Below are 12,880 nucleotides of genomic sequence, written 5' to 3' on the forward strand. Positions count from 1 at the left end.
TAAAGAGAGGACAGACACAGCTTTGCCAATCTATGGCAAGACCAACAATTGATTCTTCCTTGGAACACACATAGGGAGCCTATTCAGAACAAGGATAAAGCAGAACTAAATACTCTATCAACTGTAGAAATTACCTGATTTCAAGTGATGTTATTTGAATAACCTAAAGAAGTACAATTTGGAGGCTCTCTCATACCAAGATTTAACCTCTGTTCCTTCAACTCCTTTCCAAAATGAAAGGATTTACTCTTCCCTGTTTATTCCCCTCTCTTGTTGCATAACATACTATATTTCCTGAGTACCCACTCCAACCACTACTGCCACCACCAATTCTCTGGCCTTGTCATTTCCTCTCCTGGAATGAAATCCTAACCTCACTGGCCCCTATTCAAATCCTGCCCTACAAGATCCAATTTAACTTCCACTTCCCTCTATGAAGTTTCCTTGCTCTTCTGGTTTCTTCTTTCTCAACCCTGAAGACACTCAACATGACATGCAATCAGCACTGCCTTCTGCTGTTATCTGAGCACTCTGTGAAGGTGTTCCAACTTCTGCAATGAAACTTGCTCAAGGATAAAAGCCATGCCATTCTCTTCTTTCTCCTTGGAGTACCTGCACATAGGACTATGCCCTTGGCTTTGATAAAAAACCAGAAGTACAGTAAGAGACAGCTGCAGTAACCAAGCTGAGAGGTGATAAGTGTTTAAAATATGTAAGTGGCAATAATAATAAGGAGCCATTTAAGACAGAGAGTCAGTATGATTAGAAAACCAACAGGAAACAATAAGGAACAAGGGAGGAGGCACAGCAACAGCTACTCTTCAGTCTCCTCCTGGCATGTTCAAACATGGCTTCCAGAATTACACCCAACTCCAAATATTTTCACATGTACATAACAGGCAGGAGGAAGAGGCAGAGGCAGAAGTAATGAGGACAGAAAGGAAAGAGAAGAGAGGGAAGGGGAGAAGAAGGGGAGGAAAGGGGAGAGAAGGAGAGAGAAAGGGCAAGAGGGAAAGAGAAAAATAAAGAACACAAATAAAACTAAGCCAACATCACCTACCAAGACAACTGGGATGCTTTCCTTCCCTCATCTCACCCCTTCAAAATTTTTCACATATAAAAGCAAACAAATTCTGCCTCTGATTCAGAATAAGTAGGGCTATATTATGCTTAGGTTCCCATCCCTGACCCCTGCCTCCTCAACATGCCTGAGGTCAACATACCACCTGGGTTTTCACTTACAAAAAAACATGTGAACACAAACCTAGTATCATTTGAGTGTTGTTGGGGTCCGTTTCCGTTTGCAAGGCACCTATTAGTATATTCACAAGTCTCAGCTTCAGTGACAAAAAAGTTATTGGTTTATCATAAGAAGAGCTGTCATCATTACTAAATTTTCCTTCCAGGACCACCTACGGAAGAAACAAATAACATTTAACATCGTCTTCTGTGGTACACTACGCCCATGTAGGAACTGTTACAGTGGACACATAGATCAGTCCAACAAGCAAGGCTTTCAGTCTGACTAATATTAGCCACTGTGCTAAGTGTGTCACTAACTCACACAACATATGAGATCAGACATCACCAGCCCATCACTGCTTGAAATGGTAGGCCAAGGGCATGCTGGCTCACTGACAGAAGAAATACCTCAACAAATCAACTTTGTTGATTCACCTGAAATAATCTGAAAAATTTTTTAAAAGCTCCTGTTCCATTTTAAAAAATACAACTTGACTTGAATTAACACACAAAAGAGAATACAGAATATAAAAAACTTTAATAAAACTTTACCTCGGATTTGACTGTGCCAAAGTGATGTGGGAGGGGCAACAAAGAAAGCAGGATATTAATGGAAGATCTTCTCAATTCTGTTGGATTTACATAGCTTTTGAATTTTGAGAGTTCTCTGCCAAAAAAAAAAAAAGATAGCTATTAGTATTTCTGAACTAAAGTATGTTTTTAGCTTTGCCAAATATACATTATGCCAATTTTTTACAATACACGTACTGGGTTTGGTTTTATAAAGAATGCAGTAACTACTTTCCACTGAGTTCATATTCTGCAATTTGTGTGTGTGTGAGAGAGAATCTCTATGTTAAACTGTTATGGAATTAAACTAGAATCTGATTGACTGATTGACTGATTTTAAATGTAAGGCCTACTCCACAAAAGACCTCTGGGCTGGGGTTATTCTTACCCCTCTAGACCAGACCAAGAAGGACTCAACACACCCGTGGACAAAGAGAACTGAAAGAGTTCAGGGACGAGGTAGGCCTGGATGTTCTACACTCATTTAATATGGCCTGAATCCCCCTGGGCTATGAAGACAACTGGACAGGATAAATTGGGAAACTGGGGAGGGAAGCACCAAAACAGACCAGGCCAAAACCAACAACTGACATACTAGTACAGAATGAAAGCTTACCTGTCAGGCAAAATGGTTTCAAGAGCTGAAATAAAGTAAGGAACCACAACATCAATCCCTTTCAAGTCACAGCAGAACAAAGGAGGGGAGTTTAGAATAACGCTGGCCAAGACAGGATGGCACACATAATCATTTATCTGCAAACCTTGAATTAAAAGCATGTAAAATCTAGGAAAGCAAGAAAAAAATTTTAAACAAACTGCTGATCAACTGTTTTCATAATTATTAATATTTTCTACACAGTCATCTTAAAGTCTATTTCCAATCTTCACTACTTCTATCCTTTAAAAGGTATTACTGGAGTTAGAACAATTCAGAATCAAGTACACTAAGAACCAAGTTATATTTCCTAATCAAAAGGAAAAAAAGATTCATGTCTATTACACTTTCTTGAGGTTTTAAGCCTTGCAACTCAGTTACAGGTGCCTGCAAATGAAGTAACTATTGATAAAAACAAAAGGCTGCAGTAATTATCAATAAACTGGAGGAATTACTGAAATGATTTCCATGTCAGTAAAATTTTGTAGCGTTTCACAATTCCTGAAAAAAAGTGTGTTGTGTCCCTTTCCCCCTCCCCCATTATTTTTGGGGGCACAATGAAAGAAAGAAACCTCATTCGACCCTGTACTCACCACGATATGAAGGTCACTCTGAATAAGAATCCTTTTAGGAATGTACTTGAACATATCTTACTTTCAACATCCTCCCCTAACCCCCAATGAACTAAGCATTCAATCTTCCATCATTCAAGAGCAACTATCCTAGTATACTCTTCTGCTACTGTAAGGTACCTTTCTCCACAAACCTCCTCAGAAACAACTTCCTCACCTCCTGGTCACTGCTCAACCCATTTCAATCCATCTTCTCTTTCTAGAAATCAACTAAAACCATGTTATAGCAAATAACCAATGGTCTCTCAATTGCTAAATCCAAAAGACATGTCTAAGTCTTAACTTTGCCTTTTTAAAGCATTCAACCCTTTGATTACTCCCTTCCGCTCTTAATTCTTCTCTGACTTCTATGGCTAGTTCCTTTAACAGATCTTATTCCACGTGCCTCCTAACACTGGGGGTTCCTCAAGCTGCCAACCTCAGTTCTCTAAGCTATCTCTTCTACTAGCCTGGTTTTAAACACTACTTAAGCCACCAAACATAATCAAATCAGTCTCTAGCTCCAGATCTACTAGCCAAAAGCATACTGCAGACCTGAGGGCAGGACATGTCTACTGATTACTCTAGTACTCCCTGTGCACAGCGACTGGCACAAAGTAGGAACTTAATAAATATTTGTTGATTAACAGCCCGCAGGCACCTCAAATTCAACAGGTTCAACACTAACCCCATCCTTGGCCCCCGTCACAAATCCGCTCTTCAGTCACACTACCACCCATCTAATCTTATGGGCCAGATGGAAGGTTCGTGTTCACAGCCTTCTCCCTTACTGCTATTGATACCGTTTTGGAGTATCGTCCCAACCCATCGCTCCCTCCTAAGAAATGTGCCCCCACCACATGGGGTGCCAGTATCCAATGTGACCCACCTTCACAGCTGTAGCTGATTAGACCAGAGGTAGACACCTGATTAATCAGATCCTCTTTCTCAGGAATCTGAAATTAGGATTCAGAATGCTAATTGGCCCTGCTGGTCACCCAGACAAAGGTCACGGAAATTTGAACTTAGAAGCATACTACAATATAAGAACATGATCTGCAGGTAAGAGAAGAATGAAGCAGTTCTGGGAGACCATGATGACAGAGAAACAAAAAGGAGGAAAGTTGTTTTGGTCCCTGAACACTTTCTAGCTCTTGGTTCCTGCCCTTTGTGAGACCCTGCTGCATGTCCTGACCTTAGAAGGTATTCAATAGTGTGAGTTTCTCATTAACTCATTCCCCTTTTGCGTAAGTCACATTGAAAGAGTTTTCTGTTACTTAAAGTCAAGTGCCTATTAAGATACTGCTTACTTCCCTGCATGTACCATTCTGTTTCATATCTGTATTCTTCTACACTTTTTCCTTCTGAGTCAGTTTAATCCTCTCTCCTGAGAACCTAGTATGTACAGACACCTGAATGTTCTTATTAATATTAGTATCACTTCAGGAGTTGTGTGAATGATCAGCTGAGGAGGGCAAAAGACAGTCAAGAAAAATAGCAGGCCATTACAAGTTAATTTAGCAAAAAAGTGACAAGGCCTGAAGTGTCATGGTGGGGACAGAGTGGAGAGATTAGAAAGAGGGTTAAGTAGCAGAAAGGCAAGAGTCGGTTGACCATCTAAAGATACAGAGGGAGAGAAGAGAAGCCTAAAATGACTCCTAGTTTCTGGCATAAGCAACTGAATGGATGGCAGAGCCATTCAAAAAGACTGGCTGAAGTCATAAATTTGGATAGGATGACCCTACCCAACTTGCTAACATAGTCTAAATACTAGTCATCTTTTATAAGTCCAGCACAATCATCCAATCCTCTGTAACTCTTTCCTGAACCCCCAGGGCAAGTGTATGCTTCTGCTTCCTCTGAATGCCTATAGCACTTTTTCTGTGTCTCTCTCTTACCAGTTTCCTATTGCTATTGGATTGGTGTTACTTGTGTACATGGCTTTGCTCACTTGAGAAAATAAGCTCCTTAGTGGCAGGATTGACAGCTAACATTTCTGGACCATCTATACTGTCTAGTACTGTGATAAAAATGTATTAAAAATTTAGTGTGGCCCTTCAAATCTCTCTGTAATTAACAAACGTCATGTAAGATGGAATTAACAATACTTCTAAAATAAAAAGGGTGTTAGGGGGTCCTCACCAAATCTGGTAAGGTAGGTAAAAAGGAAGAATTCAAGCAAAAAATTTCAGTTACTTACATACATTTGCAGGTATTTCAAACCAACATTTACTTATCAATTCAACCTACTAAGCCATGCTATAATAGTTTCACTATCACAACTATATAAATGGAAAAATAAACAAAAAAAATTCTAAGACCTGGATAAATAAGCTGGCAGAATCTCTTCTCCAGTCTTCTTGCTACAAAAAATCCTACACAGTGTCCCACAAGCCTCAGCTCTTCCTGCTTCATAGTTATCAGGAAATTCACTTGCATCAAACATAGGATTGGAAACCATGGTGTCTGTGGACATTTGTGACCCTTTCCGTCGAAACTCCATGCTAGCTTGTGTTGTAATGGCTGGGGAGAAAAAAGGAGGGTTTTATTATATTTGTTGATATGCAAATAGGCTCATGGGACCCTGGACACAAAGATCAAATATTGGTGTCATTAAATTGCTACTTGAATAGAATCCAATAATGCTTTTGTTTAGCAATTATGTCTTAATTTTTTTTTTTAAAGGGCTCTCTGAAATCTTCTTTGAAAAGGGGTAACAATTTACAGTGGTACTGTCAGTTTAACAGATTCTACAAGATGCATTTTTCAACTGAATTTCTGATTAGCAGAGTACATTTGTATATATCTGTATTCACATACATACAGATATATAACACAGAATTTGGCTTTTCTATTATTTATTCTGTTTTTTTTCTCTCCCTAAAAAATGATGCTTAAACATTAAGAAAAATAGGTACTGCAAATTTACACATTACCCCAGACAGACATCATAATTGAATGGGTAATCCCATGCCAGGTTGTATACTTTAGGGAGAGGGCAAGGTAAGGATAAGAAATGGGTAGGAAGAGAGAGCATTCCCACCACCCAACCAACTCCAAAACACACACCGAAGAATCGCCCAACCAAGCAAAATGAGAATGAATTTTAACAACCACAGACAGCAGCTAACTTTAGGTTGATAAATCAGAAAACTGGATTGGTGAGAAAGATTATCATGGTCATTCGTTGTCACTGAAACAGAAGCCCTTCGAAAGTTGCTTTTATTTTTAACAAAAGATTTCACAGTGTATTGAAAATCACTCTGAAATCTTTTATCACTCTACATGAAATGTTTAAATTATTTGTAATAACAGATTTAACAGAATGCAGAGTCAAGCATAAATCTTTATGCAACTTCCCATGAGCCATTTTTAGTCCTGAATAAGCTATCCAGCAATAATACATTTGAAAAACACTACATGCAGAATGCATACAAATCAAACACTAAATCTGTATAAAAATACGCTTAAAGCTTTAAATTAAAAAAAAAAAAAAAGCCAAAACACAGTTAGTGCAAAATCCTGGAATTCATGACATGACCAGACTAGTGTACGAAAATAATGGGACTGATTCAGGCAGATTAATTTGCTTTTGCCAACAATCTTCCCCATTCAAAACACAGAAAAGTATTTTTCTTCCCAAGTGCAAAAACTACAAGAGACAATGACAATCAAAATTTTTAATGGAATTATGAAAAAAATAAAAACATGACTGCAATTAAGGAGAAGCTTCTGGTTCCTACTTACAAGATTTATAAGAAAGAAGAATTTGGATAAAAGATGCTGCAAGATAATAGAAATAAATGGAAACAAATCAAAGGACAGTAGTAATTATAGAATACTTTAAAGATGGTGAAATTTTACAATAAGTTAAGAAGCTTTTTTGCTTTTTAAAAGTTAGATTAAAAGCTTTATGATACCACAAGCTAGTTCAAAAACAGGAAATTGTGCATTCAGATCCAAAATTATGATTTTTGTATCATGCAAAACAATGAACGAAGAAAATTACACAACTACAAAAAATTGAGGTTTTGAACTGCCCATAACGTGCATTAAAATTTTAGTTCATTAACCCTTCCCAGCTCAATGTTACAATTACAAAGCACAGTGTACTGTCATGTAACTCTAAAGCTAACCAGTTCACAGAAGCAAACATTTTTAGAGGTGAACTACATGGCAGAATTCCTTGATGGCAGCCAGTACTTAGAGAACAGACTAACAGAGTCAGTATTCTCAACCTTCCCACCACCCGCAAGACCTCAAGAGTAGCACCCAACAGCACTTTAACCCATTCAGCTATCTGGACACCTCCTATCTCCTGGGTAATACAACAGCCTTTCTCATCTCTGAACACAAGGTGGGGGAAGAAGAGCTTCTATCCTTTTCCCACCAAAGAAAATGGTAAGAGTTAAAAGTAGGAATTTGTAGCCCACACATGATTTGAATTCTAGTTTCTATCTTTTGGCACAAGAGGGTGAGAAAAGCTGTTAAAAACTCCCTAGAGAGTGGGAAGATCTATAAATTCCCTTTAAGCAAGCCCACCAAGGAAGCAGCAGGTTGAACCACTCTGGATTCAGGGATTTTAGTGTCAACAGCTTGATACCCAAAAGTTACACTGTAAAGAATTGTATCTTAATAAAAATAAAAAATAAAAATATGACTAACTCAATCTAGAATATACAATACAAATTAACAAATATAAACATGGGTCATAAAACTCAAAATATAAGGCGCATGAACTTTAGAAAATATAAGCCAAAATGTTTTTTAAATGTTTTCATTTAGTCATCAAATAAGTACATTTATTTATCCATAAGTCAAACTTGCAAATAAAATATGGAAATGGTAGAATATAAAGTGTCTGGATTTGAACAAAATAAACAAAGGAATCCCTAAACTCAATCATGCAATCTCAAATTATATTCCTGAAAATGCCTTTATATGCACTACTTTTCTAAATTATTTAAAGATTTGTAAGAACAACCAAAACAATTTACATGTATATAATGCTAACAGTCATAGACCCTTAGTTCCGAGATGATACATAATAACAAAGAATGCATTTCTGAGAGAAAGCAGAGACCCTTATGACCATTTTATTAGTTTTATCCTTGAAATTAACACTCTCCCTAGAGATGCATAATCTAACGCAATTAGGTATCCTTTTATCTCAAGTTATTTCCAACCCCAGTGGAAAAGTGCTTCTCTTACCAACCAACCAATATTAATTATATTATTACATAAAGCACAATTAATTCATAAAGCATAGTGCCTGGCACAGAGTAACTGCAGCTCAGTAAGTGCTAGCCATTATTATTGCTCAGCTCTATAAAACAGTCATAAATATTCAGTATATTCTGCAGTACCTCAGCCTTCCATCCTGCACCCTATGCCACTACTTCCATGTGTAATGGTAAGATGACAAAAATAAATCATATTTAGATAGAATTTCATTTCTGTAATAAAATCTAAATAAAGATATCAGGGTTGAGTTATTAATTCTTCACCAGTCTTACTTACAGAGAAAATATATTTTTCAAAGTGTGCCCTTGAAATAAAGTTCTCTAGACTAAAACCTAAAAGGTTAGAGTCTTCTGTGAAGCAGAAATTTTCTGATATTTATATGTAGTAATGAGTGAATGGCTGTCAAAATCTAAGAAAACACTTCTTATGAATAAATTTCTGGTCAATTATGTTTAATTCTTTATATCAATATTATTATCCTGGCTGACATGAAGGGAACTTCCAGGTCACCTAGGAATCTGGTTTAACAAAACGTGGCTAACCTGAAGTATTAGACAAAAGCCAAACCTCATAGAACGAACATAAAAAGGACAAGTAGGGAAACTTTCAAAATTACTTCAGCTGGAAGGGGTTAAGCACAAGACACTGCTTGGTCAGAGACAGAGAGCTTTTTAAGATACATATTAATCTTGCAGGTAGGAAAGATTAAAAAGAAAAAAAAGAAAAGAAAAAAATGACAACGTATTTCTTGAGCAATATTTACCAGTCATGCTGCTGTCTCTGTTTATCCCATTATGAAGTTTACAGTGAACAAATGCTGCATCAAATAACCATGATCCAAAGAGATTCAAGATGCTGTTAACCTTTGGTCTCTGTGGGGCAGGCAGCGGCCGGGGTTCTGAACTAGTCTGATTTGGACTTGACAGAGGAGAGGTGGAGGATGTCTGGTGCTGAACTTTTGAGGCGTGAGCAGTACTAACCTATAAGAAGAACACAAGAATATAGCCACACTCATGAAAAGTTTAAGAAAACAGCAGGATTTTTTAAAAGGAAGGCAGATTAAAAAGCCCATTTTATACAGTATAACAATGGTCATGAAAACGTACTGTGCTTGTCTTCATGGTGGCCTTGTTCACAGTAACAGCCCGGTGCCTCCGGTTATGTGGTGGGGTGGTATTGACAGCAGTGCTTTGAGGCATACTCAATCTATTCACGGGTGTTGGAGGAGCACTGTCTGATCGGGGTCTAGAAATGCCTTTAAAGAAAGACAAATGGAGTTATTCTTCATAGTTCAAAATATGTGGTCAGTAAATCTTCCTCAAGCAACACCAGTGAAGGCTCACAACAGACTACAGCAGAGACTGCTAGCTGCCTCCCAGTATCAATTTGTCCTTTCTTCCTGAGTTACAAAACACAAATTTTAGCTAGACATGGCTACGCAGAATAAACAACTGCCTTTTGAAGGCTCCCTTACAGCCAGATGTGGCCATGTTCTGACCACAGAGAAGTGGGCAATTATTGGGTGGGTCTTCCCCAAGAAATCTCCTTAAAAGAACGAATCAAAGGTAGATGCTCCTTCCTTCCCAATTTCTGAACAGGATAGCTGAAACTCTTTCAGCCATCATGGCCCATGAGAGTGTGCACAAAGGATGAAGAGCCAGAAGATGGAAGGGCCTTGGGTCTCTGACAATGGTGGAACTGCTATAGCAGCCCTGTATACAGCTTAGCCCTGCGTTTAACACGTGTGAAAGTAAACTACCTTGTTTAAACCACTAGTACTTTTGGCTAGGTGGCAGCCAAAGCTAACTGAACTAATATATTACCTCTGTAATACATTAATTGCACATAACAAAACGTTTTTGAAAATGATAGGTATTAAATACCACTGCCTTTTAACAGGTTAAAAAAATTCTGACTTTTCATGTGAAAAACAGTGTAAAACAATGGTTCACAAAAAGTATAAACTGCTTCCTAATGATTCACATAAGAATGACACCTAATGCATTTTAATCTGTATTTTCTTGGATTACTAGTGAGAATGAACACTTTTCTCTTTTGCAAATTATCTCCTCATAGTCTTTGTCCATTTATCTACCAGGTCTTATTCTTTTTCTTTGCATTATTTGATCTGTTTATATAATAATAACAAAAACCCTCTAGCTATCACATTTGTTGCAAATAATTTTTCCCAGTTTATTATTTGTAATCAACTCTGATCATCTTTTGCTTTCGGCTGTCCACAAAAGTTTCTAAAACTAGACTCTAAAGTTATCTTCAAACATCTAGCAACATACACAAAATTCACCTAAGAATGCATCCACCAGACAGCTGATTCCACGCATGGCACGAAAAAATATTTGAGGCAGATGTTTAAGGCAGGGATACTGATTCAATTCCTGCGGCATTCCGCTCACATTTAAGAACTGTTCCTGAAATTTGGGAGTAGAGCTTACAATGGCTGGGTTACTCAAATCCACGGGATTACTATCAAAAGAGAGAGCAAGAATTAATTATACATTTAGAAATCTCTTTAGCAATAAAATGCATGCAATCTAATTTAAGAACAGGCCATTTGTGCCTATTTCTTTGATTCAGAGAGGAGATTAATCTGTATTTAATAAGCTAGGGACTCAAACACCAACACTACTTTACAGAAGTGTGCTTACATGAACCTACTTTGCCTATTCAGAGAATGAGAATCAAAATAAGACTAGTTTTTAATTTTTTTAACGTATACATGGATATTTTGTAATATGTTTGGAATTAAGCAATGGAATGGTAAAACTATAAATAAATCAACAAGAAACCCAAGGAGAAAATCTTACTTTAATATTAACATTTCCAATTTTTTAAAAACTATGTGAAAATTGGGATTAGTGTTTGTGTTCACGTGCACATACTAAAGCCATACATTTCAATGTATTTATTTTTTTTCTGTTCCATATTTTTTTAATTAATTTATTTTAATACCTTTATTGGAGTATAATTGCTTTACAATGTTGTGTTAGTTTCTGCTGTACAACAAACTGAATCAGCTATATGTACACATACATCCCCATATCCCCTCCCTTTTGTGACTCCCTCCCACCCTCCCTATCCCATGCCTCTAGGTGGTTACAAAACACCAAGCTGATCTCCCTGTGCTATGCACCTGCTTCCCACTAGCTAGCTATTTTACATTTGGTAGTGTATGTATGTCCATGCTACTCTCTCACTTTGTCCCAGCTTACCCCTCCCTCCCCACCCCCGTGTCCTCAACTCCATTCTCTACGTCTGCGCCTTTATTCCTGTCCTGCCCCTAGGTTCCTCATATCCATTTTTTTAATTCCAAATATATGTGTCAGCATATGGTATTTATTTTCCTCCTTCTGATTTAATTCATTCACTCTGTATTACAGACTCTAGGTCCATCAACCTCACTACAAATAACTCAATTTCGTTTCTTTTTATGGCTGTATATATGTGCCACATCTTCTTTACCCATTCATGCGTCGATGGACACTTAGGTTGCTTCCATGTCCTGGCTATTGTAAATAGTGCTGCAATGAACATTGTGGGACATGGCTCTTTTTGAATTATGGTTTTCTCAGGGTATATGCCCAGTAGTGGGATTGCTGGATCGTATGGTAGTTCTATTTTTAGTTTTTTTAAGGAACCTCCATACTGTTCTCCATAGTGGCTGTATCAATTTACATTCCCAATAACAGTGCAAGGGGGTTCCCTTTTCTCCACACCCTCTCCAGCATTTATTGTTGGTAGATTTTTTGATGATGGCCATTCTGACCGGTGTGAAGTGATACCTCATTGTAGTTTTGACTTGCATTTCTCTAATGATTAGTGATATTGAGCATCCTTTCATGTGTTTGTTGACAATCTGTATATCTTCTTTGGAGAAATGTCTATTTAGGTCTTCCACCCATTTTTAGATTGGGTTGTTTGTTTTCTTGATATTGAGCTGCATAAACTGCTTGTATATTTTGGAGATTAATCCTTTGTCAGTTGCTTCGTTTGCAAATATTTTCTCCCATTCTGAGGGTTGTCTTTTCACCTTGTTTATGGTTTCCTTTGCTGTGCAAAAGCTTTTAAGTTTCATTAGGTCCCATTTGTTTATTTTTGGTTTTATTTCCATTTCTCCAGGAGGTGGATCAAAAAAGATCTTGCTGTGATTTATGTCATAGAGTGTTCTCCCTATGTTTCCCTCTAAGAGTTTTATAGTGTCTGGCCTTACATTTAAGTCTTTAATCCATTTTGAGTTTATTTTTGTGTATGGTATTAGGAAGTGTTCTAATTTCATTCTTTTACATGTAGCTGTCCAGTTTTCCCAGTACCACTTGTTGAAGAGGCTGTCTTTTCTCCATAGTATATTCTTGCCTCCTTTATCAAAGATGAGGTGACCATATGTGTGTGGGTTTATCTCTGGGCTTTCTATCCTGTTCCAGTCATCTATATGTCTGTTTTTTGTGCCAGTACCATACTGTCCTGATTACTGTAGTTTCATAGTAGAGTCTGAAGTCCGGGAGCCTGATTCCTCCGGCTCCGTTTTTCTTTCTCAAGATGC

At 37.5% G+C, this 12,880-nt stretch overlaps 1 protein-coding gene across 2 annotated transcripts in view; it reads right to left on the minus strand.

Moving 5' to 3' along the window:
* The window catches only part of RALGAPB (Ral GTPase activating protein non-catalytic subunit beta), a 101,682-nt gene that overhangs the window by 45,448 nt on the left and 43,354 nt on the right, over positions 1-12,880 (minus strand). For both annotated transcript variants that reach the window (XM_079946234.1, XM_079946233.1), the window contains exons 7-13: positions 10,628-10,806; positions 9,429-9,577; positions 9,086-9,302; positions 5,400-5,601; positions 2,429-2,596; positions 1,795-1,909; positions 1,265-1,412 (exon numbers count right to left, since the gene is read on the minus strand). In XM_079946234.1, coding sequence (XP_079802360.1) covers positions 1,265-1,412; positions 1,795-1,909; positions 2,429-2,596; positions 5,400-5,601; positions 9,086-9,302; positions 9,429-9,577; positions 10,628-10,806 — 1,178 coding nt within the window. The remainder of the gene's footprint in view (positions 1-1,264; positions 1,413-1,794; positions 1,910-2,428; positions 2,597-5,399; positions 5,602-9,085; positions 9,303-9,428; positions 9,578-10,627; positions 10,807-12,880) is intronic.

Source organism: Stenella coeruleoalba (assembly GCF_951394435.1).
Source record: "Stenella coeruleoalba genome assembly, chromosome: 15".
Classification (NCBI taxonomy): domain Eukaryota; kingdom Metazoa; phylum Chordata; class Mammalia; order Artiodactyla; family Delphinidae; genus Stenella; species Stenella coeruleoalba.